We start from the raw sequence: 17,528 nt of genomic DNA on the forward strand, positions 1-17,528 counted from the left end.
TTTGAGCATATTTTTTATGCGTATACCAATGATAATACGAAATGCGTATCTTTAGTATTCTCAAATGCGTGTAATTAGCATTTGAGCATATTTTTTTGAAAATGGATATTTTGAGCAAATTCAACCCAAAAATGGGTATTTTTAACCATTATCCTCAAGGTTGATCCAAAAAACAACAAAAACACAAGTAACCAGCACTGTCACACAAATCCTTTCATCTGCTTCTCCTTGATTGGAAACTATGGAAAGAATGCACTTGACCACATGCCACCATTCTGCGCATCTCCACAGGGCATCATCATCTCCTCACCGTGACTAAATCCCAAATTCTGGCAGTGTTGCTGCTGGTTCAGCATCTGATCAGTACTGCTGTTCCCACTATTGCTGTTGATCCAGTCGCTAAACCAAGGCGGTCTCTGCTGCTGCTGCTGCATTGCTTCCATCTCGCCCTCTATAGCCTTTTCTTCCGTTCCATCAACACAATTAGCCACTCCTTTACCTTTCAACATTGCAGCAGCTGATCCCGAGCCACAGCCAGATCCAGAGCCAGAGCCAACTTTCCCAGGAGTAGTATTCTTTTTCTTAGTAGCCGATATCTGATCAATTCTTTTATAAATCTCCTTCAACTTGTGATCAATAAGCCAACCAAGATCATTCAAATCCGGGATCATCAAATTTTGTAAACCAATTTTCCCCGTCAAACACTGATACATAACCTCAATCATTTCCTTCTCCCTATTATCCTTACACTGTTTCTTCAACTGCTCATTAGCTTTCGCAATCCTCTGTCGCATAAAACTCTCCTGATTAACCATCTTCTTGCTCTGCTCCATCTCCGGCATTCGCTTAAACTGAGACAACACACGCTGAACACCTTCTGTATTAGGCCACACTTCAGGTTGGGGCTCATAGTGACTATAAATGATAGCACAAGCATCAATACCACATAAGGTACTCAACTCTCCAACCTTCTTCATCAGCCCCTTCTTCCTTTTCTTGAATGTCGCTTTTCGAGAAGCATCATTACTGATGAATGCTAACTTCACCTTCTTTCTTGTCATGATGCCTTGTATGATTTTTGTAGAAAACACCAAACAGGGCAAGATCAAAGTATATGGAAGTTATGTGTTTATATATAACTCTTTTTTGCTCTTTCACTACTAAATAAGAAATGTGTGCATTTTTGTAAACGCATCTGAGATTTCTTTGCCAATGAGGCAAATCAATATAATTAAATTTCTTGATGCATAACATGAACACGCATTTATATGTTAAGATCTTTGTTTCTTCTTAATTTGTTTTTGGTATATGGTTTTACACGTTTTCATGTCATTTGAGATAAGTATAATTAGTTGTAATATCTAGCTAAATAAAAATTTCCATAGTTAGGTAATAAATATAGAATCATTTTAATTGGAAACATATAATCTCAATATGATTTTCCAAATCGGTAAAATCGTAAAATTATAATTACTTGCGTGATTGTTAAGTACAAATAATTAACGGCTACATTGAATAGTAAATTATATTTGGATCAATTTGAAAGTATGGTGTTCCCTTCTTCAAAATTTAAATCAAAGCCGCAACGAGCTAAGTTGGATATTACACGAACAATACATAGTTGACTACAATTTATAAGTTACTTATAAATCAGAATTACATATACTTTTAAGATTATTTTATTAATTACAAGATATCTTAAGCCGGTTCGGAACGATGTTTAGAATAGATACAATTTCAGTGACTTGTTCGACTCTTGCCCATCCGTAAAAAAAGCGAGGGAGATACGCGATATCAAGGTGTTTTGGGCTAAATGAAAAATGTCAGTTGACTGATATTGATACCGTATCAGTTGACTTATACTGATACTGATATCGTATCGTCCTCTTTTCCTTCTGTAACAGAGTAACTCATTTGCAAAAATTAACTTTGTTTTTCAAAAATAACAAATTTGTTTTTTAAAAACTAACTTTTTCAAAATACGAGTAAAAATAAAATTTGTTTGTCTTAATTAGTTTATCAAATAAAAATATGAGTTAATTGTTAAAAATGTTGAAATGTGTTATAAATCGAAAATCTTTTTCAATATAAAAAATGTAATTTAAAAACAGAAATCCAAAAAATGTAAAATTGTAACAGAAATGCAAAGTCTGTTTGTACAAAGTAAAAAACAAAATATAAAAAAAAGCCAAAAAAAGACAACAAAAGGTGGGTGGTGTCGAATCAAAGCAGCCCGCGGTTATTCACGATTATTCATTTTATTTGTGTTATTCGTCGTTCGCCCCGAACCGCTAGACTCGTCGGACCATTAAAATCGCCTAATTCGCGAGCTGTTCACGAGTTAACTGGCTGTTGAACCGGATCGCTGGAAATTCGCCCCGGCACGGGCGGCCCGACCGTTTAGCCGGCTCTACTGATACGACAGCCAACCATTACTACTACTAGGTTCTCAAATAAAGTAAGAGCTCCCAAGTAAAGAGTTTATATCTTTAACATGAAGTAACATAAATTGCCTCAGAAGTTAATACAATAGCTCAAGAAAAGAAATTTATCAGTAACTAGTCAATATTTGTCAAGTGTAATACATAAACAAGCAACATTTGTAAAGAAAAACAATGGCAGTTGGTCTGTGATCTCAGATGATAGGCAGTTGGTCTGTGATCAACCGTATAAGTCACTTTTCACCATATTAGAGTCAATTTACACCCTATAAGAGCCACTTGCCACCATATTGATACAATTAGCATGTTAACATCATGAAAATCCAGTTTAGCTTCGTTTTAGCACACTTTGATATTTCATAATAGGACTCAACTTTGGGCCACATTTTGACTCTAATCAACTATGTAAGTCACTTTTCACCATATTAGAGTCACTTTGCACCCTATTAGAGTCACTTACCACCATATATCTGTAAAATTAACATGTTAACATTATACACATCCAATTTGACATCCTTTTACCATCTCTTAGTGCCACTTTCATACAAGTCAATTTTGTTCCACATTTTGGCTCTAATCAACCGTGTAAGTCACTTTTCACCATATTAGAGTCACTTTGCACCCTATAAGAGTCACTTGTCACTATATATATTGATACAATTAATATGTTAACATCATGTACATGCAATTTGACATCCTTTAAGCATCTCTTGATTGTCCTAAAATCAGCAATTGACGTACTCTTTGCCACACATGGTCTGAGCATATCGAGTATTCGTGGTCAAGGTTTTGACGGGGCTAGTAATATGAGCAGACATATTAGTGGGCTAAAAAGTTTAATACTAGCAGAAAATGCATCTGCCTTTTATGTGCATTGCTTTGCTCATCAATTGCAGCTCACACTTGTTGCAGTTTCAAAAAAGCATGATAAAATTTGCTCATTTTTTTACCATCTAGCATCTTTGGTGAATTTTGTTGGGGCTTCTTGCAAAAGAAAAGAATTAGTCTGGGTGAAACAAATAGAAAAGTTAGCTGAAGAAATATCCCAAGGCAATCGAATGACTGGTAAAGGCTTGAATCAAGAGGCAGTTCTTAAACGTCCAGGAGATACAAGATGGTGTTCGCATTATAATACAATTCTAAGTGTGACTTCTTTATTTTTCACCGGCACTTGATCTGCTTGAAGAAATAAAAGTTATGCCTTCCTTTCATGAAAATAAAGGAGAGATTTATAGACTTATTGATGCAATGAATGACTTTGAGTTTATTTTTCTATTGCATTTGATGAGAAAAGTTTTAGGAATCACAAATGACTTATCACAAGCACTACAAAGAAAAGTCCAGGATCTTGCTAATGCTTTATGTTTGGTAAATGTATCGAAGAAAATGTTACAAACATTCAGAGATGATGGATGGAATGAGTTAATTGTTGATATTTCCAAATTCTGTGAAAAGTTTGAGATCGATGTCCCAGATATGGATGCTATCTCTATGCCTCGTGGAAGATCAAGACGTAAACTGCAAAAAGTTTCTAATAAACACCACTTCAAGATTAGTTTGATGAATACTATAATTGATTATCAATTGCAAGAGATTAACGAGCGTCTTGATAGAGATAACATGGAGTTACTTTCCTGCATATCATGCCTAAATCCGCAGAATTCTTTTTAACTTTTGATAAGTAAAAATTAGTTCAACTTGCAAGATTTTATACTTCAGAATTTGATCAAATTCGTCTTCTATCACTTGAAGACCAGCTTTCTAGCTATATTGTTGACATGAGAAGTAATGCTGATTTTCAAAATTTGAAGGGCATCCATGATCTTGCTCAAAAAATGCTTCAAAAACACAAAGATATTGGATTTCCTTGGGTTTATATGTTGATAAAATTGTCACTAATTCTACCGGTTGCAACTGCAACAGTTGAGAGAGGATTTTCAGCAATGAAACTTGTTAAAACTACGCTTCGGAATAGAATGGGAGATATTTGGTTGAATGATTGTTTGATAACATATATTGAGAGAGATATTTTTCAAACAATTGAAAATGAAGAAATTATGAAACGATTTCAGAGTATGAAAGATAGGCTGATGATCTTGTAAATATTACATTATAATATATGTTCATTTGCTCTTTTGCTTATAGTTGTTGATTTGATTACAATTTTTTTTTCCGGCCCCCCTAAATTGAAACCTGGATCCGCCACTAGATAGGCTTCTGGTAGCACAACCGTGAGAAATTATTAAAACGGATCATAATTCGATTTCTAAATGAAGTGAAAGGGCTCCCTAGCTATCTCAAGACTTGTACCACTTCTAGGATATTATTAGCTTATGTTTTATAAATAATTAAATATTCACTCTTAAAAAAACAGTGTATGTTCACCTCCAAAAATATTCTTGAACTAAACTTTACCTATACTTCTATAATTAGCTCTATAACCCGTGCGAGGCACAACATGTTCTAAAATATTATAATTTTTTTAATTAATTTTAATATTTTTTTTGGCATATTTAAAAACTTAAATTAATGATAAATATTGAGAATTATCAACCTTATTTTGCTCTATGTTGTATTTGAAAAAAATTCTAATAGCAGTTATATTATTGTCGACTTGCCTCTTCATATTTGATACTGTAGAATAATTTTTTTGTGTTGTATTGGGGTAATTTTGTGTAATACACGTGCATAGTGTAGTGTATATGTGACTATATACTATACACGTGACAAAATATATTTTGAACTGTAAAATACGTTTTTTGTATTATATTGATAATAATTTTATGTAATATTACAGATACATGAAGATATATATGTGATTATATTATTGTCTCATTTATAGGTAAGTATTTGATGTTTAAAGTATGCCATAAAAAATCGTATTAAATGTTAAACAATTTAAAAATATTATGTTTTGCAAGTGTACCCTAAAATTATTTGGTGATGATTTCTCTTAAACCACAATTAATTTATTACATGTCACTAAAAAATTGATGTAATTTTTATGTTAATTATTATCTCAGATTTTTAATTCTTAATTAAATTTATCACATTTTAAATTTTATATCATTGAAAATAACATATGTATACATATATATGTAAGTGTGTGTAGCTATTAATTACAAAAAAATTCATATACTTTAATGAAGATTAGCTATTAATGAATATTAAATAAGAAATAATAAATAGAACAAGGGTTAAAATAGTCATTTCACATTGAATAAATTGTCGCACCCAACCTCATTTGCTCTATTATATATATAATAGATTTAATATACCTTGAAGTTATTAATGTATAAAAATAACGAAGAAAAAAAAAGAATATAACAAGCAATGGAATTATTGTAGCAACGCAAAAATAAGAACACACCAGATAGAAATTTATTAAAAGCAAAACAAATATCCTTCAAAGTTCGAAAGAATGTTAAAAATAATATTTTTTTGGTGCAAAATGCTGAAAATATCCATTCTGGAGTGTAGTGCTGAAAATATTCGTTTGGATACGCATTTGCCATATGATTATCATGTTTTGTACTAAATACTCATTTGTCAAATGAGTATCCAGTTTTTATTTTTTTATATTTTTGTGATACGCATTTGACAAATGCGTATCCCAATGATAATACGAAATGCGTATCTTTAGTATTCTCAAATGCGTGTAATACGCATTTGAGCATATTTTTTATGCGTATACCAATGATAATACGAAATGCGTATCTTTAGTATTCTCAAATGCGTGTAATTAGCATTTGAGCATATTTTTTGAAAATGGATATTTTGAGCAAATTCAACCCAAAAATGGGTATTTTTAACCATTATCCTCAAGGTTGATCCAAAAAACAACAAAAACACAAGTAACCAGCACTGTCACACAAATCCTTTCATCTGCTTCTCCTTGATTGGAAACTATGGAAAGAATGCACTTGACCACATGCCACCATTCTGCGCATCTCCACAGGGCATCATCATCTCCTCACCGTGACTAAATCCCAAATTCTGGCAGTGTTGCTGCTGGTTCAGCATCTGATCAGTACTGCTGTTCCCACTATTGCTGTTGATCCAGTCGCTAAACCAAGGCGGTCTCTGCTGCTGCTGCTGCATTGCTTCCATCTCGCCCTCTATAGCCTTTTCTTCCGTTCCATCAACACAATTAGCCACTCCTTTACCTTTCAACATTGCAGCAGCTGATCCCGAGCCACAGCCAGATCCAGAGCCAGAGCCAACTTTCCCAGGAGTAGTATTCTTTTTCTTAGTAGCCGATATCTGATCAATTCTTTTATAAATCTCCTTCAACTTGTGATCAATAAGCCAACCAAGATCATTCAAATCCGGGATCATCAAATTTTGTAAACCAATTTTCCCCGTCAAACACTGATACATAACCTCAATCATTTCCTTCTCCCTATTATCCTTACACTGTTTCTTCAACTGCTCATTAGCTTTCGCAATCCTCTGTCGCATAAAACTCTCCTGATTAACCATCTTCTTGCTCTGCTCCATCTCCGGCATTCGCTTAAACTGAGACAACACACGCTGAACACCTTCTGTATTAGGCCACACTTCAGGTTGGGGCTCATAGTGACTATAAATGATAGCACAAGCATCAATACCACATAAGGTACTCAACTCTCCAACCTTCTTCATCAGCCCCTTCTTCCTTTTCTTGAATGTCGCTTTTCGAGAAGCATCATTACTGATGAATGCTAACTTCACCTTCTTTCTTGTCATGATGCCTTGTATGATTTTTGTAGAAAACACCAAACAGGGCAAGATCAAAGTATATGGAAGTTATGTGTTTATATATAACTCTTTTTTGCTCTTTCACTACTAAATAAGAAATGTGTGCATTTTTGTAAACGCATCTGAGATTTCTTTGCCAATGAGGCAAATCAATATAATTAAATTTCTTGATGCATAACATGAACACGCATTTATATGTTAAGATCTTTGTTTCTTCTTAATTTGTTTTTGGTATATGGTTTTACACGTTTTCATGTCATTTGAGATAAGTATAATTAGTTGTAATATCTAGCTAAATAAAAATTTCCATAGTTAGGTAATAAATATAGAATCATTTTAATTGGAAACATATAATCTCAATATGATTTTCCAAATCGGTAAAATCGTAAAATTATAATTACTTGCGTGATTGTTAAGTACAAATAATTAACGGCTACATTGAATAGTAAATTATATTTGGATCAATTTGAAAGTATGGTGTTCCCTTCTTCAAAATTTAAATCAAAGCCGCAACGAGCTAAGTTGGATATTACACGAACAATACATAGTTGACTACAATTTATAAGTTACTTATAAATCAGAATTACATATACTTTTAAGATTATTTTATTAATTACAAGATATCTTAAGCCGGTTCGGAACGATGTTTAGAATAGATACAATTTCAGTGACTTGTTCGACTCTTGCCCATCCGTAAAAAAAGCGAGGGAGATACGCGATATCAAGGTGTTTTGGGCTAAATGAAAAATGTCAGTTGACTGATATTGATACCGTATCAGTTGACTTATACTGATACTGATATCGTATCGTCCTCTTTTCCTTCTGTAACAGAGTAACTCATTTGCAAAAATTAACTTTGTTTTTCAAAAATAACAAATTTGTTTTTTAAAAACTAACTTTTTCAAAATACGAGTAAAAATAAAATTTGTTTGTCTTAATTAGTTTATCAAATAAAAATATGAGTTAATTGTTAAAAATGTTGAAATGTGTTATAAATCGAAAATCTTTTTCAATATAAAAAATGTAATTTAAAAACAGAAATCCAAAAAATGTAAAATTGTAACAGAAATGCAAAGTCTGTTTGTACAAAGTAAAAAACAAAATATAAAAAAAAGCCAAAAAAAGACAACAAAAGGTGGGTGGTGTCGAATCAAAGCAGCCCGCGGTTATTCACGATTATTCATTTTATTTGTGTTATTCGTCGTTCGCCCCGAACCGCTAGACTCGTCGGACCATTAAAATCGCCTAATTCGCGAGCTGTTCACGAGTTAACTGGCTGTTGAACCGGATCGCTGGAAATTCGCCCTGGCACGGGCGGCCCGACCGTTTAGCCGGCTCTACTGATACGACAGCCAACCATTACTACTACTAGGTTCTCAAATAAAGTAAGAGCTCCCAAGTAAAGAGTTTATATCTTTAACATGAAGTAACATAAATTGCCTCAGAAGTTAATACAATAGCTCAAGAAAAGAAATTTATCAGTAACTAGTCAATATTTGTCAAGTGTAATACATAAACAAGCAACATTTGTAAAGAAAAACAATGGCAGTTGGTCTGTGATCTCAGATGATAGGCAGTTGGTCTGTGATCAACCGTATAAGTCACTTTTCACCATATTAGAGTCAATTTACACCCTATAAGAGCCACTTGCCACCATATTGATACAATTAGCATGTTAACATCATGAAAATCCAGTTTAGCTTCGTTTTAGCACACTTTGATATTTCATAATAGGACTCAACTTTGGGCCACATTTTGACTCTAATCAACTATGTAAGTCACTTTTCACCATATTAGAGTCACTTTGCACCCTATTAGAGTCACTTACCACCATATATCTGTAAAATTAACATGTTAACATTATACACATCCAATTTGACATCCTTTTACCATCTCTTAGTGCCACTTTCATACAAGTCAATTTTGTTCCACATTTTGGCTCTAATCAACCGTGTAAGTCACTTTTCACCATATTAGAGTCACTTTGCACCCTATAAGAGTCACTTGTCACTATATATATTGATACAATTAATATGTTAACATCATGTACATGCAATTTGACATCCTTTAAGCATCTCTTGATTGTCCTAAAATCAGCAATTGACGTACTCTTTGCCACACATGGTCTGAGCATATCGAGTATTCGTGGTCAAGGTTTTGACGGGGCTAGTAATATGAGCAGACATATTAGTGGGCTAAAAAGTTTAATACTAGCAGAAAATGCATCTGCCTTTTATGTGCATTGCTTTGCTCATCAATTGCAGCTCACACTTGTTGCAGTTTCAAAAAAGCATGATAAAATTTGCTCATTTTTTTACCATCTAGCATCTTTGGTGAATTTTGTTGGGGCTTCTTGCAAAAGAAAAGAATTAGTCTGGGTGAAACAAATAGAAAAGTTAGCTGAAGAAATATCCCAAGGCAATCGAATGACTGGTAAAGGCTTGAATCAAGAGGCAGTTCTTAAACGTCCAGGAGATACAAGATGGTGTTCGCATTATAATACAATTCTAAGTGTGACTTCTTTATTTTTCACCGGCACTTGATCTGCTTGAAGAAATAAAAGTTATGCCTTCCTTTCATGAAAATAAAGGAGAGATTTATAGACTTATTGATGCAATGAATGACTTTGAGTTTATTTTTCTATTGCATTTGATGAGAAAAGTTTTAGGAATCACAAATGACTTATCACAAGCACTACAAAGAAAAGTCCAGGATCTTGCTAATGCTTTATGTTTGGTAAATGTATCGAAGAAAATGTTACAAACATTCAGAGATGATGGATGGAATGAGTTAATTGTTGATATTTCCAAATTCTGTGAAAAGTTTGAGATCGATGTCCCAGATATGGATGCTATCTCTATGCCTCGTGGAAGATCAAGACGTAAACTGCAAAAAGTTTCTAATAAACACCACTTCAAGATTAGTTTGATGAATACTATAATTGATTATCAATTGCAAGAGATTAACGAGCGTCTTGATAGAGATAACATGGAGTTACTTTCCTGCATATCATGCCTAAATCCGCAGAATTCTTTTTTAACTTTTGATAAGTAAAAATTAGTTCAACTTGCAAGATTTTATACTTCAGAATTTGATCAAATTCGTCTTCTATCACTTGAAGACCAGCTTTCTAGCTATATTGTTGACATGAGAAGTAATGCTGATTTTCAAAATTTGAAGGGCATCCATGATCTTGCTCAAAAAATGCTTCAAAAACACAAAGATATTGGATTTCCTTGGGTTTATATGTTGATAAAATTGTCACTAATTCTACCGGTTGCAACTGCAACAGTTGAGAGAGGATTTTCAGCAATGAAACTTGTTAAAACTACGCTTCGGAATAGAATGGGAGATATTTGGTTGAATGATTGTTTGATAACATATATTGAGAGAGATATTTTTCAAACAATTGAAAATGAAGAAATTATGAAACGATTTCAGAGTATGAAAGATAGGCTGATGATCTTGTAAATATTACATTATAATATATGTTCATTTGCTCTTTTGCTTATAGTTGTTGATTTGATTACAATTTTTTTTTCCGGCCCCCCTAAATTGAAACCTGGATCCGCCACTAGATAGGCTTCTGGTAGCACAACCGTGAGAAATTATTAAAACGGATCATAATTCGATTTCTAAATGAAGTGAAAGGGCTCCCTAGCTATCTCAAGACTTGTACCACTTCTAGGATATTATTAGCTTATGTTTTATAAATAATTAAATATTCACTCTTAAAAAAACAGTGTATGTTCACCTCCAAAAATATTCTTGAACTAAACTTTACCTATACTTCTATAATTAGCTCTATAACCCGTGCGAGGCACAACATGTTCTAAAATATTATAATTTTTTTAATTAATTTTAATATTTTTTTTGGCATATTTAAAAACTTAAATTAATGATAAATATTGAGAATTATCAACCTTATTTTGCTCTATGTTGTATTTGAAAAAAATTCTAATAGCAGTTATATTATTGTCGACTTGCCTCTTCATATTTGATACTGTAGAATAATTTTTTTGTGTTGTATTGGGGTAATTTTGTGTAATACACGTGCATAGTGTAGTGTATATGTGACTATATACTATACACGTGACAAAATATATTTTGAACTGTAAAATACGTTTTTTGTATTATATTGATAATAATTTTATGTAATATTACAGATACATGAAGATATATATGTGATTATATTATTGTCTCATTTATAGGTAAGTATTTGATGTTTAAAGTATGCCATAAAAAATCGTATTAAATGTTAAACAATTTAAAAATATTATGTTTTGCAAGTGTACCCTAAAATTATTTGGTGATGATTTCTCTTAAACCACAATTAATTTATTACATGTCACTAAAAAATTGATGTAATTTTTATGTTAATTATTATCTCAGATTTTTAATTCTTAATTAAATTTATCACATTTTAAATTTTATATCATTGAAAATAACATATGTATACATATATATGTAAGTGTGTGTAGCTATTAATTATAAAAAAATTCATATACTTTAATGAAGATTAGCTATTAATGAATATTAAATAAGAAATAATAAATAGAACAAGGGTTAAAATAGTCATTTCACATTGAATAAATTGTCGCACCCAACCTCATTTGCTCTATTATATATATAATAGATTTAATATACCTTGAAGTTATTAATGTATAAAAATAACGAAGAAAAAAAAAAGGAATATAACAAGCAATGGAATTATTGTAGCAACGCAAAAATAAGAACACACCAGATAGAAATTTATTAAAAGCAAAACAAATATCCTTCAAAGTTCGAAAGAATGTTAAAAATAATATTTTTTTGGTGCAAAATGCTGAAAAATATCCATTCTGGAAGTGTAGTGCTGAAAATATTTGTTTGGATACGCATTTGCCATATGATTATCATGTTTTGTACTAAATACTCATTTGTCAAATGAGTATCCAGTTTTTATTTTTTTTATATTTTTGTGATACGCATTTGGCAAATGCGTATCCCAATGATAATACGAAATGCGTATCTTTAGTATTCTCAAATGCGTGTAATACGCATTTGAGCATATTTTTTATGCGTATACCAATGATAATACGAAATGCGTATCTTTAGTATTCTCAAATGCGTGTAATTAGCATTTGAGCATATTTTTTGAAAATGGATATTTTGAGCAAATTCAACCCAAAAATGGGTATTTTTAACCATTATCCTCAAGGTTGATCCAAAAAACAACAAAAACACAAGTAACCAGCACTGTCACACAAATCCTTTCATCTGCTTCTCCTTGATTGGAAACTATGGAAAGAATGCACTTGACCACATGCCACCATTCTGCGCATCTCCACAGGGCATCATCATCTCCTCACCGTGACTAAATCCCAAATTCTGGCAGTGTTGCTGCTGGTTCAGCATCTGATCAGTACTGCTGTTCCCACTATTGCTGTTGATCCAGTCGCTAAACCAAGGCGGTCTCTGCTGCTGCTGCTGCATTGCTTCCATCTCGCCCTCTATAGCCTTTTCTTCCGTTCCATCAACACAATTAGCCACTCCTTTACCTTTCAACATTGCAGCAGCTGATCCCGAGCCACAGCCAGATCCAGAGCCAGAGCCAACTTTCCCAGGAGTAGTATTCTTTTTCTTAGTAGCCGATATCTGATCAATTCTTTTATAAATCTCCTTCAACTTGTGATCAATAAGCCAACCAAGATCATTCAAATCCGGGATCATCAAATTTTGTAAACCAATTTTCCCCGTCAAACACTGATACATAACCTCAATCATTTCCTTCTCCCTATTATCCTTACACTGTTTCTTCAACTGCTCATTAGCTTTCGCAATCCTCTGTCGCATAAAACTCTCCTGATTAACCATCTTCTTGCTCTGCTCCATCTCCGGCATTCGCTTAAACTGAGACAACACACGCTGAACACCTTCTGTATTAGGCCACACTTCAGGTTGGGGCTCATAGTGACTATAAATGATAGCACAAGCATCAATACCACATAAGGTACTCAACTCTCCAACCTTCTTCATCAGCCCCTTCTTCCTTTTCTTGAATGTCGCTTTTCGAGAAGCATCATTACTGATGAATGCTAACTTCACCTTCTTTCTTGTCATGATGCCTTGTATGATTTTTGTAGAAAACACCAAACAGGGCAAGATCAAAGTATATGGAAGTTATGTGTTTATATATAACTCTTTTTTGCTCTTTCACTACTAAATAAGAAATGTGTGCATTTTTGTAAACGCATCTGAGATTTCTTTGCCAATGAGGCAAATCAATATAATTAAATTTCTTGATGCATAACATGAACACGCATTTATATGTTAAGATCTTTGTTTCTTCTTAATTTGTTTTTGGTATATGGTTTTACACGTTTTCATGTCATTTGAGATAAGTATAATTAGTTGTAATATCTAGCTAAATAAAAATTTCCATAGTTAGGTAATAAATATAGAATCATTTTAATTGGAAACATATAATCTCAATATGATTTTCCAAATCGGTAAAATCGTAAAATTATAATTACTTGCGTGATTGTTAAGTACAAATAATTAACGGCTACATTGAATAGTAAATTATATTTGGATCAATTTGAAAGTATGGTGTTCCCTTCTTCAAAATTTAAATCAAAGCCGCAACGAGCTAAGTTGGATATTACACGAACAATACATAGTTGACTACAATTTATAAGTTACTTATAAATCAGAATTACATATACTTTTAAGATTATTTTATTAATTACAAGATATCTTAAGCCGGTTCGGAACGATGTTTAGAATAGATACAATTTCAGTGACTTGTTCGACTCTTGCCCATCCGTAAAAAAAGCGAGGGAGATACGCGATATCAAGGTGTTTTGGGCTAAATGAAAAATGTCAGTTGACTGATATTGATACCGTATCAGTTGACTTATACTGATACTGATATCGTATCGTCCTCTTTTCCTTCTGTAACAGAGTAACTCATTTGCAAAAATTAACTTTGTTTTTCAAAAATAACAAATTTGTTTTTTAAAAACTAACTTTTTCAAAATACGAGTAAAAATAAAATTTGTTTGTCTTAATTAGTTTATCAAATAAAAATATGAGTTAATTGTTAAAAATGTTGAAATGTGTTATAAATCGAAAATCTTTTTCAATATAAAAAATGTAATTTAAAAACAGAAATCCAAAAAATGTAAAATTGTAACAGAAATGCAAAGTCTGTTTGTACAAAGTAAAAACAAAATATAAAAAAAAGCCAAAAAAAGACAACAAAAGGTGGGTGGTGTCGAATCAAAGCAGCCCGCGGTTATTCACGATTATTCATTTTATTTGTGTTATTCGTCGTTCGCCCCGAACCGCTAGACTCGTCGGACCATTAAAATCGCCTAATTCGCGAGCTGTTCACGAGTTAACTGGCTGTTGAACCGGATCGCTGGAAATTCGCCCCGGCACGGGCGGCCCGACCGTTTAGCCGGCTCTACTGATACGACAGCCAACCATTACTACTACTAGGTTCTCAAATAAAGTAAGAGCTCCCAAGTAAAGAGTTTATATCTTTAACATGAAGTAACATAAATTGCCTCAGAAGTTAATACAATAGCTCAAGAAAAGAAATTTATCAGTAACTAGTCAATATTTGTCAAGTGTAATACATAAACAAGCAACATTTGTAAAGAAAAACAATGGCAGTTGGTCTGTGATCTCAGATGATAGGCAGTTGGTCTGTGATCAACCGTATAAGTCACTTTTCACCATATTAGAGTCAATTTACACCCTATAAGAGCCACTTGCCACCATATTGATACAATTAGCATGTTAACATCATGAAAATCCAGTTTAGCTTCGTTTTAGCACACTTTGATATTTCATAATAGGACTCAACTTTGGGCCACATTTTGACTCTAATCAACTATGTAAGTCACTTTTCACCATATTAGAGTCACTTTGCACCCTATTAGAGTCACTTACCACCATATATCTGTAAAATTAACATGTTAACATTATACACATCCAATTTGACATCCTTTTACCATCTCTTAGTGCCACTTTCATACAAGTCAATTTTGTTCCACATTTTGGCTCTAATCAACCGTGTAAGTCACTTTTCACCATATTAGAGTCACTTTGCACCCTATAAGAGTCACTTGTCACTATATATATTGATATAATTAATATGTTAACATCATGTACATGCAATTTGACATCCTTTAAGCATCTCTTGATTGTCCTAAAATCAGCAATTGACGTACTCTTTGCCACACATGGTCTGAGCATATCGAGTATTCGTGGTCAAGGTTTTGACGGGGCTAGTAATATGAGCAGACATATTAGTGGGCTAAAAGTTTAATACTAGCAGAAAATGCATCTGCCTTTTATGTGCATTGCTTTGCTCATCAATTGCAGCTCACACTTGTTGCAGTTTCAAAAAAGCATGATAAAATTTGCTCATTTTTTTACCATCTAGCATCTTTGGTGAATTTTGTTGCGGCTTCTTGCAAAAGAAAAGAATTAGTCTGGGTGAAACAAATAGAAAAGTTAGCTGAAGAAATATCCCAAGGCAATCGAATGACTGGTAAAGGCTTGAATCAAGAGGCAGTTCTTAAACGTCCAGGAGATACAAGATGGTGTTCGCATTATAATACAATTCTAAGTGTGACTTCTTTATTTTTCACCGGCACTTGATCTGCTTGAAGAAATAAAAGTTATGCCTTCCTTTCATGAAAATAAAGGAGAGATTTATAGACTTATTGATGCAATGAATGACTTTGAGTTTATTTTTCTATTGCATTTGATGAGAAAAGTTTTAGGAATCACAAATGACTTATCACAAGCACTACAAAGAAAAGTCCAGGATCTTGCTAATGCTTTATGTTTGGTAAATGTATCGAAGAAAATGTTACAAACATTCAGAGATGATGGATGGAATGAGTTAATTGTTGATATTTCCAAATTCTGTGAAAAGTTTGAGATCGATGTCCCAGATATGGATGCTATCTCTATGCCTCGTGGAAGATCAAGACGTAAACTGCAAAAAGTTTCTAATAAACACCACTTCAAGATTAGTTTGATGAATACTATAATTGATTATCAATTGCAAGAGATTAACGAGCGTCTTGATAGAGATAACATGGAGTTACTTTCCTGCATATCATGCCTAAATCCGCAGAATTCTTTTTTAACTTTTGATAGTAAAAATTAGTTCAACTTGCAAGATTTTATACTTCAGAATTTGATCAAATTCGTCTTCTATCACTTGAAGACCAGCTTTCTAGCTATATTGTTGACATGAGAAGTAATGCTGATTTTCAAAATTTGAAGGGCATCCATGATCTTGCTCAAAAAATGCTTCAAAAACACAAAGATATTGGATTTCCTTGGGTTTATATGTTGATAAAATTGTCACTAATTCTACCGGTTGCAACTGCAACAGTTGAGAGAGGATTTTCAGCAATGAAACTTGTTAAAACTACGCTTCGGAATAGAATGGGAGATATTTGGTTGAATGATTGTTTGATAACATATATTGAGAGAGAGATTTTTCAAATAATTGAAAATGAAGAAATTATGAAACGATTTCAGAGTATGAAAGATAGGCTGATGATCTTGTAAATATTACATTATAATATATGTTCATTTGCTCTTTTGCTTATAGTTGTTGATTTGATTACAATTTTTTTTTTCCGGCCCCCCTAAATTGAAACCTGGATCCGCCACTAGATAGGCTTCTGGTAGCACAACCGTGAGAAATTATTAAAACGGATCATAATTCGATTTCTAAATGAAGTGAAAGGGCTCCCTAGCTATCTCAAGACTTGTACCACTTCTAGGATATTATTAGCTTATGTTTTATAAATAATTAAATATTCACTCTTAAAAAAACAGTGTATGTTCACCTCCAAAAATATTCTTGAACTAAACTTTACCTATACTTCTATAATTAGCTCTATAACCCGTGCGAGGCACAACATGTTCTAAAATATTATAATTTTTTTAATTAATTTTAATATTTTTTTTGGCATATTTAAAAACTTAAATTAATGATAAATATTGAGAATTATCAACCTTATTTTACTCTATGTTGTATTTGAAAAAAAATTTCTAATAGCAGTTATATTATTGTCGACTTGCCTCTTCATATTTGATACTGTAGAATAATTTTTTTGTGTTGTATTGGGGTAATTTTGTGTAATACACGTGCATAGTGTAGTGTATATGTGACTATATACTATACACGTGACAAAATATATTTTGAACTGTAAAATACGTTTTTTGTATTATATTGATAATAATTTTATGTAATATTACAGATACATGAAGATATATATGTGATTATATTATTGTCTCATTTATAGGTAAGTATTTGATGTTTAAAGT

The 17,528-nt window shown here is 32.6% G+C and overlaps 3 protein-coding genes across 3 annotated transcripts; all 3 read right to left on the bottom strand.

Moving 5' to 3' along the window:
- Nucleotides 1-239: 239 nt before the first annotated feature.
- Nucleotides 240-1,061, bottom strand: LOC141703654 (agamous-like MADS-box protein AGL80). The gene has a single exon (XM_074507103.1). It carries the CDS (start codon nucleotides 1,059-1,061, stop codon nucleotides 240-242), a length of 822 nt encoding a protein of 273 aa, XP_074363204.1.
- Nucleotides 1,062-6,347: 5,286 nt separating this feature from the next.
- LOC141703655 (agamous-like MADS-box protein AGL80) lies at nucleotides 6,348-7,169 on the bottom strand. The gene has a single exon (XM_074507104.1). It carries the CDS (start codon nucleotides 7,167-7,169, stop codon nucleotides 6,348-6,350), a length of 822 nt encoding a protein of 273 aa, XP_074363205.1.
- A 5,292-nt stretch (nucleotides 7,170-12,461) lies between these two features.
- On the bottom strand, nucleotides 12,462-13,283 carry LOC141703656 (agamous-like MADS-box protein AGL80). The gene has a single exon (XM_074507105.1). It carries the CDS (start codon nucleotides 13,281-13,283, stop codon nucleotides 12,462-12,464), a length of 822 nt encoding a protein of 273 aa, XP_074363206.1.
- Between the last annotated feature and the right edge of the window lie 4,245 nt (nucleotides 13,284-17,528).

This window comes from Apium graveolens, unplaced genomic scaffold (assembly GCF_009905375.1).
Source record: "Apium graveolens cultivar Ventura unplaced genomic scaffold, ASM990537v1 ctg6940, whole genome shotgun sequence".
In the NCBI taxonomy this organism is placed as follows: Eukaryota; Viridiplantae; Streptophyta; class Magnoliopsida; order Apiales; family Apiaceae; genus Apium; species Apium graveolens.

Coding starts and splice junctions, on each gene's coding strand:
- LOC141703654 (XM_074507103.1), bottom strand. CDS start 1,061: ATGACAAGAAAGAAGGTGAAGTTAGCATTCATCAGTAATGATGCTTCT.
- LOC141703655 (XM_074507104.1), bottom strand. CDS start 7,169: ATGACAAGAAAGAAGGTGAAGTTAGCATTCATCAGTAATGATGCTTCT.
- LOC141703656 (XM_074507105.1), bottom strand. CDS start 13,283: ATGACAAGAAAGAAGGTGAAGTTAGCATTCATCAGTAATGATGCTTCT.